We start from the raw sequence: 12,896 nt of genomic DNA on the forward strand, positions 1-12,896 counted from the left end.
TCACGTAGGTTTTCCCACTTATCAAACAAACAAGTACTGCACATCACAGTAGCTGGTGACAAGAGCTCACAGCACGAATTGTTCTTGGAGCATGGACCTACCAGATCATCAACACTAAGATACATACGGGATTAGATGTTTGCAGATTATATGCGCATACTCTGTAGTCGCATCACTCGATTGTGGTTCATGAAGATGCTCGGATGACAGCTTCCTTTCACGTGCAGCATGAATATTTTGACATGGCAACAATACAGCTCGATAATTGCAGCTCGCTTGAAGTACAGTGATAATTACCAGGTAATTACTAAGTATCGTGGTTGTACTGTACGGCAGAGAGTCCGACACCTCTTTATTAAGGCGGACGGCAACTACCTATACCGCAATCATCCCACCATCAAGTCCGAGTCTACCTTAACCCCAGCAAATGCCATAACTGTAATGGAGCGAGACAGAACAACGTCAGAGCTTGGCATTCTTTTGCCTTGCAGGTGGCCTACCTGGTAGGAACTTCGTAATGCGCTACGCTACGCTACACTGCTCAGGAACCTTGAATGTGATCGTGTCGTTCAAGCTGCATACTCACACATAATTTCTGTATCATCAACGCGGCTCCCTATTCCCTTGAGACTTTGAATTGCGCAGGCGCGTTTTCTGTTTGCTCTTCTGTAACACCAGGCCGCCAACGCACCTTTCCATCCAGCAGCAGACACAGCGACACAACCGCGCCTTCCGCCGCTGCCTGCACAGGCTCTACCACCTTCCCTAGCTAGGCAATCTTGCTACACCTCACACTTGTCCATGATGGATGTACGTATTCTCTTGCATACTTCACTCTGTTCAATTTCACTTGCTTCTTTCATGTGCTGCATGCTGTAGAGACAAACACGGGAATGCTTCTTTGACTTGCATCTTCCCCAATTTCTGTTTCTGCATTCCAGCCAACCCCCCCTAAGATTGTCATCATCATCACAAGATCCAGCAATGGCAGACTCTCTCACTCTTGATCATCTCTCGCTGAGCCAGCAACAGATGAACAGCGACATGCTTGTCGACTCAGATTATGACGACAAGGCGCAAGACGTCACGATTATAACCCCAGATGACGAATCAATGGACGATCAAAGCCAGGATCCCCTGGCGGACGATTTTGAGGCAATGCGCGAACGATGGATGCCTTATGACCCTGACCTGGAGGTAGAAGCCGAAGCAATTGACACATGGGATGTCAAGGACTGGCGAACATTGCCTAAGAGAACACATGGACCTACCTTCGAGTGTGGCAACGACCCTTGGAGGATCCTGTTTTTTCCTGCTGGCAACAACGCGTCCGACTCTGTCAGCTTCTATCTTGAGCATGGATATACCGAAGACATCAAAGCACCCGAGAACTGGTACTCCTGTGTCAGGTTTATGCTGGTGCTCTGGAATCCAAAGGATCCCTCAATCTACATACATCACGAGGCTAACCACCGGTTCACTTTGGATGAGGGTGACTGGGGCTTCACTCGCTTTGCAGAAAAGAACAAAGTATTTGCTGTGCCATATGAGGATAAGGCCAGACCACTGGTTGAAAATGACTGTGCAAAGGTGACAGCATACGTGAGAGTGCTCAAAGACCCTACCGGAGTGCTATGGCACAACTTTGTAAAGTGAGCTGACTCGTGCTGTCGTCCCCGAGTTGACTGAGCTGACATGGGTTGCGCAGCTACGATTCGAAGAAAGAAACTGGGATGGTCGGTCTCCGTAACCAGGGTGCGACCTGCTATCTCAACTCATTGCTGCAATCTTTGTATTTCACGAACTCATTCAGAAAGGTATGCGATTGCGCTGATCTCCGTTCCTGGGAACATGTCGAACTGACAATGCAGGCTGTCTACCAAATACCAACGGAAAACGAGCAAGACGCTGCAAGCAGTAGCGCATGGGCTCTGCAACGCTTATTCTACAAACTCCAGACCGACCCCGTGGCTGTATCGACTATGGAACTTACTCGATCTTTTGGCTGGGAATCTCGCCAAGTCTTTGAGCAGCAGGATGTGCAAGAGTTGTCGAGAATCTTAATGGATAAAATGGAGGAGAAGATGAAGGGCACAGCAGCGGAGAATGCTCTCGCCGACATGTTTGTGGGCAAAATGAAGACTTACATTCGATGCATCAACGTCGATTTCGAGTCTTCGCGCGTTGAAGACTTCTGGGACCTGCAACTCAATGTCAGCGGGTGCAAGAGTCTGAAAGACAGTCTGGAGAACTACATTGAGGTTGAGACCCTCGAAGGCGACAACAAATATCAGGCTGAAGGATTCGGTCTTCAGGACGCCAAGAAGGGTGTCATTTTCGAGTCATTCCCTCAGGTTCTGCATCTACAGCTCAAACGCTTCGAATACGACTTTGTACGGGACATGATGGTCAAGGTCAATGATCGCTACGAGTTTCCGGAGACCTTTGATGCCTCTCCCTATCTCTCTGATACTGCTGACAAGTCAGAACCATACATATACCACCTCCACGGTGTACTAGTCCACTCTGGCGATATGAATGCTGGTCACTACTATGCGTTCCTCAAGCCTTCCAAGGATAGTCCCTTCTACAAATTCGACGACGACCGAGTCACACGAGCGACCAAGAAAGAAGCCATGGACGAGAACTTTGGTGGCGAGTACAGCGTCAATGGTGTCAATGGCATGAAGGTCCAGAACCCCTTCACTAGGCAATGGTCAACTAAGCGTTCCATGAGCGCATACATGTTGGTTTATATCAGAGAGAGCCGTCTGGATCAAATCTTGCCACCGAGCGACTCGGTCCAACCTCCGGAGCACCTACCCAAGCGACTCAACGAAGAACGCGCCATCCAGGAAAAGCGACGGAAGGAGCGCGAGGAAGCACACCTCTACATGAATGTCCAGGTCGCCACAAAGGAACATTTCAAGAATTACCAGGGCTTCGACATTGTAGAGTGGAAGCCTGACGAAGAAAACGACCCGGCTGCGCCCAAGACATTGAAATGCCGCAAAGCTGCGACCTTGACCGATTTCGTCAAACAGGCTGCCGAAGCCTTCTCAATTGAACCTGATATGATTCGTCCTTGGATTATGGTTAATCGTCAGAATGGCACAGTCCGTCCAGATCACCCTCTATTGATGCCAGGCATGACTCTTGAAGAGGCGAATCAGAAGTTCAGTACGCGACAAGCCCATTTTAGGATCTTCTTGGAGCAAGCCGAAAGCCGCGACGAAGCGGGTCTTCCCGTGTTCGAACCCAAGCAGCCCGCGGCCGCTCCTGCAGAGTCAGAGAAAGACAAGCCTATCATTATCTTCCTTAAATACTTTGACATGGAGAAGCAGGAGCTCAAGGGCGTGGGTCATACCTATATGTTCCAGTCTAACAAGGTCTCCGATCTTGCTCAGCCTATCCTGAAGAAGATGGGCTGGGGAACTGGTGTGCATTTGAAGCTCTACGAGGTATGTCATAAGATGGCCGCAACGTTCACATGTGATTTCACTGACTCTTTCAAGGAAATCAAGCACAACTATATCGATGTGATGAAGCCGGTGCAGTCCCTTCTCCAGTCTGAGCTACAGGATGGAGACATCGTCTGCTTCCAGACCATTCTTCCGGAAGCCGAGTAAGTCGATGACTTGTGATCATATTAGTATCAAAGCTCTCTAACAGCCCCACAGACTCTCTGCTTTCAAAGAGAAGCATCCGTCCTTTTACACGGAACCTCCAGCGTTCTATGACTACCTCCTCAATCGCCAAGAAGTCACATTCATACCGAAACCTGGTTCGTCACAAGCACTCAAGCTGGATGAGGACAAGGGGACCTTCCCGCTCTACTTGTCGAAGAAGGATAGCTACGATGCGTTTACCAGCCGTGTTGCAGCACATCTCTCACAGCTTAGTGGAACCCCGGTCGATCCTACCCATATCCGCTTCAGTACGATGAACGCCAACAACTGGAAGGCTCGGGCTGTTGTGAAGCGTGTACCGAATGCAACATTGAATAACATCCTTGCTGGCATGGCAGGTTATGGAAGCTATGGCTACAGTAGCCAGGCCAATGATGCACTATACTACGAAGTTATGGAGATGAGCTTGGCTGAGCTCGAGCAACGCAAGAACATCAGGATATCCTGGTTGACCGAAGGCATCCAGAAAGAGGTAAAATTTCCGTCCTTTGACATCACTCATAGTCCGCTGCTAACATGTAATACAGGAAATCTTCGACATCCTTGCACCCAAAGCTGGTCGTCTTGGTGATGCTCTAGCCGCTTTCCAGCAGCGTGCACGCCTTCCAGATGAGGTCATGGAGCAGATCCGATTCTACGAGACTCATTCTAGCCGCATCTTCAAAAAGATCGACAGCACGCACCCCATTTCCGAGATCAACGAGTTCATGTTCATCTACGGCGAGCGAATACCCGAGGAAGAACTCAGCATGAATCCTGAGGCTGGTGACAAGCTTATCTCATGCTTCCACTTTGACAAGGAGCCCAGCAAAGCCCACAATATTCCCTTCTTCTTTGTAATGAAGGAAGGTGAGATATTCAAGGAGACCAAGGAGCGTCTGAGCAAACGTACAGGCATCAAGGGCAAGCAATTCGAGAAGATCAAGTTTGCGATCGTGAGAGGAGGTCAAAGCTACAGCAGACCTGTCTACGTCGAAGAAGGTGAGTCCGAATGCGCTGCACTCGAATATCATGAGACTGGAAATTTATTGACCGACGCCGCAGTCCTCGGTGAAGACGACATTCTTTCGGACAAGCTTGGACCAGACGACTTGCTGGGACTTGACCACGTCAATAAGACTAGAGCCTACGTTGGCAAGTACGAGAGCTTGAACATTCGCTGAGTCTGAAGCATAGAGGGATCGGGTGGCAGGATAGACCTTGCGGGATGGCATGATCGACATTGAGCGTACTTGATTTTTATGATGCTTGGACTGGGTATGATTTGCCGGATTCGTGCGCGTGTTCGTACAGTGGTAGGACGATGAGACTTTCATAAGTCAGGGTCTGAAGAGTAAGGAAGAGGACAGGGGATGCGATAGCATGACCACATCCTATCTCCAGACTTTGTCTCTCTTACTTTCCCTTTTTATCACTAATCAGCAGGACTTGTAAGTTCAAAAGGAGAAAATGGGAGTCAATCGGAGTCTTTTTGTAGTGTCGTTATGCATTACCAGAAGAGTCTGTCGAAGACGAAGAAACGAATAAATAAAGAAGAGATTGCTCATCACATGTAGTAATTTGTGCACCAAGTCAGTGATCAGACAGCAGACTACCCAAGGTGATAAGGCAAAGAACCTCTGGAGACTGGATTGCAAAGTCAGGATGGACCAGTCGGAAAAGAATGAAGATACACATCCACACAGAACGCACATACCACGCCAGAACGCGAAGAAGCAAATTGTATAGGAGAGGTCGGGAAAGGATAGAGATATAAATACACTCTCACGCGAAACGCACATGATACCCAGATAACTAGGTGTTCAAGATTATGTGTGATCTGCAAAGTCAAGATAAATACCAGTAGAAGTGCGAGAAAAGGTTTTCTGATAAAACATTATTATCATCGCTATGGGATGTTGAAATCTGCCCCATCGAAGCCCTTGAGAAGATCTACATCCCCGAGGTCAAACCTGAAAGATGAGTCATAAAAGCATGAAGTGACATCAAAGCTCGGTTGATCTGGCCATGAGACGTTGTTCTGTTCGGTCAATGCATTCATGCCAGATACAAAGGCGCTATCGTGGCCCATTGGGCGCTTGTCGTTGCTGAGCGGCGTACGCTTAGCGTATGAGAATGATGGTGGTGGCATAAGGCCTGAATTAGTTGAAATACTTCCTCTCCACGTTGAGTCGTTGTCGACGGGGCATTCCAGTACAGAGGGTGCTGGCAAGTCTTTAGAGATCGCAGATTGAGAGGACCCAGACTGCGGTGTGAAAAGAAAAGGAGGTGAGTCATCGGACTTTGGCAAGCTCGAACTGGCAGAGTGATCATGACTTCTTCGAGGTGGCTGTACGCAGGACGATGCCGTGGACTCGACCCTCGCGGCGGCCTGGGGCTGGCATTGTTGCGTCGTCGATGCTCTAGGCAACCCGGTCATCTCATCTAGAACGGTATTTACAAGATATCGTAGTAAGCTCTGGCTCCAATCTACTATCTGACCTTCACTAGGACCACCGTGCTCGATGATATAGGATCGAGCTAGGTCTACTGCAAGTCTTCCTCCCTGAGCATTGACGAAATTATTGAGCAAATCAAGGTGTACACATATCGAAGGATCAACATCTGATGCTTGTTAGTACTTGAGCCAGGCCTTGTTCCCGTAGACTTGAGCAGTCTTACATGGTGACGAGGGTCTCCCAGATTCGGGAAAGAGGATATCAAAGACCAGAAACCAATTTTCCTCGATACTGTTCTTCGCTGATCCCCTTATCTTGAGCCTGTGCCGTTTGTCAGGGCTAATGCCCTCCACTTGCCTCCATGGCAATCGATCACAGATCCTTAGCTTTTCATGCTGAGTTAGATCCTCTTCGTTCTCGAAGTTCTGGTAACAACTCCGGCAGTGGAGAGGTTGGAGGTGACAGCGCCATAAGTGCTGCCTGATCCATACATGTTAGAGTTCTACGAACGAGTTCAGGTGCGTTGGAAAGGAGACTTACTTCACATAATTGACCGCTGTCATCTTCAGAACACGGCAGTTCGCATACTTCTTCGGGTCGATCTTGTAGAATGGACAGGCGAGTCTCGGGTGATTCTCCTCTTGGTCGACCTTTCGAGGCGTCTTGCGGCGTCGAGGAGAGCCGTCTTCGTCCTCATCTTGGTTTCCATCATCTCTTTCTCTGGCAGGGCGATTTACTTTCCTCTTACGGTCTCCTAAAGAGCTGCTCGATGAGCCCACTATATTTGCACTTCCTGCGGATGTAGCACCAACGTCATGTCTTCCAGTACCTGTCCCTTCATCGCACTCAGGTGGGCTTACACCTTGCTGGGAATTTCGTGAACGTGCATACCACATAAGCTGTGTATCTGCACATGTCGAATGTGGTTGAAGTAGAACTGCTTCTGGGAAGGTGAAGGACATATGAGGCCTCCATGCATACTCTGACGATACATCAGCCGGGATCTCGGTCGTCGTGTAAAAAGCTACATATGCTTTGCGTAAATTGGGAACAACACTTCTACAAAACTGCATCTCTGGTAGCTCATTTTGAAGCTCACAAAAAGTCTGAAACAACGCACTGAGACAATCTACTGGAAGACTATCCTCCTCGTCCTGAGAGCTGTCATCCCATACAGTCGTGACAGAATTCGCAGAATCAGGCGACATGCGAGGAGATGTGTGCTTGTTGACCTGCACATTCAATTTATCGGTCCGTTCGTAATCCGAATGATCTACACAGGCGGCGTCCCCTATGGGTGTTCTATCTCTAGTCGCCGATGGCTCGCTCAGACCTTGTTGTTGGTGGCATATTGTTGCATATTGCGCCGCACTGTCAATAGTATCAGGGTGCTTTTCGCCAAGTAATCTTCTCCGTAGCCGTAGTACTTCAAACATAAGCTCTCCAGCAAGTCTCGATAGACCCAGTTGATGTGATTCTGCTGCTACGATCGTCATACTTTTGATCTTGTCGAAGCATTCCACACCTAGTGTCTCTGGCTGTGATTGCATCACCTTTTCCAAAATCGACTCGACTTCTTCCAATCGATCTTGATGGTAATATCTCGCGATAATAGCGATTAGACTGCCGATCGTTTCGGAATGTTGTTTTCCGAGTGCTTCCCGTTGCAGTTGCAGGACTCTTATGTGAAGCTCTCCAGCCTCTTTCCATCGACCTCGCTGGTGATACGTTGCTGCAAGATTCGACATGGCTTTGATAGTATTAGGGTGTTCTTTACCCCAGATGTCTATCGACGCCTCGAGTTGTTGTTCATACTCCTCAGGATCATTCGATTGATCTTGCATATGGTATTTCCCGAAACCGGAATTTGGAGAGCCATTGGTGGTAGCCTCTGAGCTGAGTCCTTGTCTCCACCCTTCTGACGCAGTTGCATATGCTCTTCCAGTAGCTTTTGGTTTCCGATATTTTCGACATTCAAGACGGTCATGAGGTATCGAGACACCACAATGAGGGCAGAATGGAACCGGCAGACCATTGCTAGGGTCGACAGCAGATTTCTTGGCTGTTCTGAGGTCTTCTACTGATTTTGCGTGGTTTCCCTGCTGTTCTGTTTTTCCGTAACGATCAAGCATTTCACTTTGCCTGAAGGAGCGAGATAGCTCTGTGAAAGGCTCTTCGTATATAGCGGCAGACAAGGTTTGAAAGTATTCTGGTATTTGGTACGGACTTTGAGATGCCGGGTTTGCCCTTTCAAAACCGGGGTACTCAATTATGTTGATGTTACAAGACGACGAATCCATTTGACCTGAATAGCAAGTTGCCGCCGAACCGTACGCAGAGTCAACCTCGGTCTGTTGAGTCCTCTGTTCTAATACTTCCGACGCGTGAGCTATAGCTTCAGCTTCAGTCATGCTGTGGTAGACCGATAGATGCGCGATAAGTTGTTGGGGAGTTTCGTATGACTCTTTGCAGCCGGATGAGCATGTGCACGGATGTTCTGAATTGTTAAGTAGGATATGCAACGATCTAGTAGATGTGTCAGAAGGCGATGACAGGTAGGGCCTGTTCTCGAAGGCAGCTTTCGCGCGGTGTGTTCCAGATTCCACCGAATAATGATGTTTGACAATGAGGTGCCCTCTCAAAGCTCTCTGTCGTTTATAAAATCGATTATTGCAACCCTCGACACAACACTGAATAGCCGATGAGGTCTGACGCGCTCCTTGAGATCGAGGATTGCTTCGCCGAATGTGCACTACCTGTGGAGGAGCTTTAAGGCCATCGTCGGTAGCGTGTGATGTCGCCCAACGACCAACATTATCCACCTCATCACTCTCGATGCTTGGGTTCTTGAAGTATAAGATATCATCTTGTATCACACGCTGCATCTTGTAGAATAACTTATGGCATGAAATATCCCTTTGGAGAATCTCTGCGCAGTATGTGAAGGACGTCGAGTATACTGGGAGAGCGTGATCCAAAAAATATTACTGACTAGAATGATCACAAACGATCATCACACAAAGCGATGGCTCTGTTCTGCACAGAGAGCGGAGTGCACCACTGTGCGTTCATGAATGCGCCATCGTTTTGCTATGTTCTAGCAAATATGCGGCATGATGTAACAATGCATTCCATTGATGAAATGTCGGATGCGCAGCATGCTGACCAGGCTGAAAAAAACTGACGCGCCTGGACGAACTCACACTGGTGCAGACTCGAATTACCACTGTAGATTGTGTTCTCAATTCTGTGCAGATAGCTATATCTGCTTCGAGGTGTGGTCACTTCTGAAATCGATAATGGCGATTATTCAGGAGAATGTTTATAACCCTCCCTGTATGGCATTGAGGTATATTTTGCCCTAGCCAGCGGAGTACGTAGACAATCCATCAGATTTTGACCGATTGAACACGGTATCATCGCATCATATTGATCAGAAATGTCCTACTCGGATGTCTTGTCGATTGTGTTCGGGAGCATTGCCTCGTTACAAGCCCTTATCCTATTCATCCCAGCTGTAATACACCTTTCAGAGAGGTGTCTTCGAGTCCGTCGAGAGTCGACGCTAGAGCTTGGTCCCGAGAACGGCTCTTTGCATGAGGGTGCAGATACATCTTTGTCGCCTACCATGAGGCCAAACTCGGTTGGAGAGGAGGCCCGCAATCGTACGCGTACCAATGACTCGTGGCCTATCCCGACAGACCTCGGAGCGGCACGCAATCGGCCCAATCATCGGGGAGGGAATCATCATACGTCCACAGTAAGGCCCACCCCCATTCCATAATTGTTCTAGAGCATAATCTGATCATGTGAATAGGAACCCGTATTGGTGTATGAGGAGCCGACGACTTCTGTAGAAATGGGCGCTCCTGGTCTGAGTGCGCAGCGCGAAGGAGATGTGACGAGTTCGAATGCAAACGTGGATAGTGATGAGTGAATGAGTGTAATAAGGTTGCATTGCTGGGAAAGTGCGACTTTGGATACATGAGATATCGTCAATGCAGGCTCTCACGGCAGGAGACACTCAGTGATACCTAGCTTTGAGGTATATAAATTTCCTAGATTAGTACTTAGTCATCAATTAGCACCATTGGGTTAGTGGTAAACTTGGTCGTTGCCAGCTTCCGCAGCAAGTTCGACCAGCCCCGTGTTCGATTCACGGATGGTGCAACGAATTTTTACTTGTTGGCCTCTATATTCACCACTCATGTATCGAGTACGAGTGTTGTCGGAACTACTACAGCAGACCCATCTCTACAAAATTCAAAATCATATAGATGCCCATACTGTCGGTCTACAAAGGAGCTCGTTTTTAGTCATTGACTCTTCTCTAGGCAGTCCTTGACAGTTTACTGGACAGTCATCGACCATTCACTGAGTAGCCATTCACCATTCATCGAGGGTTCATTGACACTTCATGCGCGAGTCACTCACTACTCGTTGAGAAGTCATTACCCAATTATCGAGGAGTCACTAAGAAATCGAAGACCGTTCATAGAGGAGTTACTGCATATTCATTGTTAAGTCATCGGCCAGATACGAGCTCCTTTGTACATAGCGCAATTGTTGAAATTTGTTTTGTCCATCGACTCTTTCAATGCCCTGTCCAGGCCGCAGATCACATCCCCGAAGTCCGAAGCATTGCGGCTCTGTTCTACCATATTTAGGGTCTAAGTATATGTAGATATGTAGAGCCGCGTGCTCATTCCCACAGATGTCAACTATACATGAAGCTCTCTTCTACAAAGATAAGGAACAATCGATCATGGTGCTCGAAGCCGGCTACCCAGGCACGAATGGCTTCCGAAAAGTAACCAAAGTAACAGTCCTGGTCAAGAAGAAGCCTGGCATGAGTGATGAGGACTTTGTGACACACTATAACCACGCTCATGCTGCGATGGCGGCGCCGGTGCTACTTCGTCATAACGTCCTTACTTATTCTCTCGTGAGTCTTGCCTCACTCAAGGTTTATACGTCGGGTCGCAGGGCCATAAGCTGATTCAACATGTTCTTAACTGCGACATTAGACATACCATCTGCAACGCGACAGGACGATAATGTCAGATATGCTGCATGGGCGTGCACAGCTATTACCATACGACGCCATCTGCACGTTTGTGTTCAACGACTACAAAGATTTTGCAAGGTTCATGTACGATCCAGAGAGCAAGGGGCTGACGGGAGATCATGACAATTTCATGGTCGAGGACGAGATGAGAATGATGGTTGGCGACGAGTACATGGTAATCGAGGACGGGGAGATGGTCAAAAAAAAGCAATGACAGTAGAGTGTGATGAGCGACTGAAAGTGCTTCGAGGGACAGGCGACGATCTGCCAGGTGGTGGAGCACTCTTGCAGTGCAGTAAGTCACAAGTTCCGAGGAGGAGCATTGGCTGGACGGGGAATCATGGACTCATATTGAGAAGGTGTATATCCGCAGCTCATTGCAGTGCCGTGTACCAAAATTGATGTGTACCAGTGCAACCTCCTCCCTCTGCCGCCCAGTCCATGCAGCACAAAGGCGTCGTCGTAAAAGCATTCATTTACACGTAACCTGCAACAAAGGCCGTATTAATCAAAACATGCTCCTTTTTCCTTTTTGTGTATAGTCCCAGCCTGACACGGCCAACCCGAAAGAAAGAGTGAGTCTCATCAACCCAACATACCTTTTCGGCCACCCTGGAAGAACATTTTGACAACAAAGACCTGCAGACAGGCCATTGAAACAATCATCGCACTCTCCATGAGCGAGAAATTAAAGATACGGCTCTCGGTACTCCTGACAGTGCTGAAGTTCCTGTTCTCGCGAGTGCGGAAGTACTTTTGCTGGCGCGTGACGGTGCTGAGTTGGCCAGACAACTTGAGAATGCTCTCCTCGAGCTTCGACACTTGTTCGGGGGCTGAGCCTTGCTTTGAGGGAATGGCGGCATTGCGAACTTCGTTCTCAATAGCGATTTCGAAATCGATCATCTTGTCGGCGAAAGTGCTAATGCTGTTGTCGAAGCAGAAGCGGTACTCGCCCACCTCTTGCGCAGTGAAGACATAGTCGCCCTGTCGTTCCTTGGATCCATCCAGAATCGTCTTCTCCTTGTTGGGCTCAGAGCTGGGGCCATAGACTGCGTAGTCAACTGAAGCGAAGGGAGCGCATGGTTAGAGATGGGATATTTATGGTGTTGACTGATTGATATCATGTATGCTTACCATCAAATGAACCACCACTTTGTACCTAAAGATAATCTGATCAGTATGATTTTCACATTCGCAAAGACTCGATGATACATACTGCGAAATAGAAAGCTATCTTCGCTCCCTTCTGATCTACATAGGAGAAGAAGCACTCCTTTCCGTTCGGGGGCAGCTTATACGTCAAGGCTGTGGCGGACGTGAAAGCCGTGATGAAGCCCAGGAGACTCAGCAGCGTGAAAAGCGGCGTCATATTGTGCGATTACAGTGCAAGACTGACAATTGGCGAGGACACTGAAGGGGTTGGATATGTCGTCGCTATTGCTGCTCTTTCTTTTTGGAGCTCCTGCACTATTGTTGTCGCGTGGCTCCTACTCTTTCGGGGGAGCCATAACCCCGTGTCTTGGCAAACATACCCACCTTGTGCTGAGCACAGACTATATTCAAGAGAACAACCATAAATGGGTATGGTCGGCAAGATTACTGATATAGTTATACCTACCTACTGTGTCTCAATCTACCGCTGTTTTCAAAGAAACGTGTGCGATCAGCTGCTCTTCTCCTTCAAGCTGAACACATCGTTGG

The 12,896-nt window shown here is 48.4% G+C and overlaps 4 protein-coding genes across 6 annotated transcripts; 2 read left to right on the plus strand and 2 right to left on the minus strand.

The window, feature by feature from the left end:
• Window positions 1-801: 801 nt before the first annotated feature.
• Window positions 802-4,852, plus strand: AAFC00_003329 (uncharacterized protein; the record flags this gene model as incomplete). Of its 3 annotated transcripts, none has more annotated exons than XM_069342788.1 (8): window positions 802-810; window positions 1,033-1,652; window positions 1,709-1,817; window positions 1,872-3,461; window positions 3,516-3,625; window positions 3,681-4,161; window positions 4,217-4,670; window positions 4,734-4,852. In XM_069342788.1, the coding sequence occupies 8 exons, from the start codon at window positions 802-804 to the stop codon at window positions 4,850-4,852; spliced, it is 3,492 nt and encodes a 1,163-aa protein (XP_069199290.1). The 3 variants fall into 3 exon arrangements, with proteins under 3 accessions (XP_069199290.1, XP_069199291.1, XP_069199292.1); XM_069342787.1 differs by having other exon boundaries at window positions 4,746-4,852; XM_069348080.1 differs by lacking the exon at window positions 802-810 and having other exon boundaries at window positions 985-1,652; window positions 4,746-4,852.
• Window positions 4,853-5,577: 725 nt separating this feature from the next.
• AAFC00_003330 (uncharacterized protein) lies at window positions 5,578-8,538 on the minus strand (the record flags this gene model as incomplete). Its single annotated transcript, XM_069348492.1, has 3 exons — window positions 5,578-6,293; window positions 6,351-6,607; window positions 6,668-8,538. The coding sequence occupies 3 exons, from the start codon at window positions 8,536-8,538 to the stop codon at window positions 5,578-5,580; spliced, it is 2,844 nt and encodes a 947-aa protein (XP_069199293.1).
• Window positions 8,539-10,892: 2,354 nt separating this feature from the next.
• On the plus strand, window positions 10,893-11,409 carry AAFC00_003331 (uncharacterized protein; the record flags this gene model as incomplete). The annotated part of the gene is made up of 2 exons (XM_069342789.1): window positions 10,893-11,072; window positions 11,155-11,409. The coding sequence occupies 2 exons, from the start codon at window positions 10,893-10,895 to the stop codon at window positions 11,407-11,409; spliced, it is 435 nt and encodes a 144-aa protein (XP_069199294.1).
• Window positions 11,410-11,780: 371 nt separating this feature from the next.
• AAFC00_003332 (uncharacterized protein) lies at window positions 11,781-12,564 on the minus strand (the record flags this gene model as incomplete). Its single annotated transcript, XM_069342790.1, has 3 exons — window positions 11,781-12,256; window positions 12,330-12,354; window positions 12,412-12,564. The coding sequence occupies 3 exons, from the start codon at window positions 12,562-12,564 to the stop codon at window positions 11,781-11,783; spliced, it is 654 nt and encodes a 217-aa protein (XP_069199295.1).
• Between the last annotated feature and the right edge of the window lie 332 nt (window positions 12,565-12,896).

The sequence above is a fragment of the Neodothiora populina genome (genome assembly GCF_041146345.1).
Source record: "Neodothiora populina strain CPC 39397 chromosome Unknown canker_contig_15, whole genome shotgun sequence".
Lineage (NCBI taxonomy): Eukaryota > Fungi > Ascomycota > Dothideomycetes > Dothideales > Dothioraceae > Neodothiora > Neodothiora populina.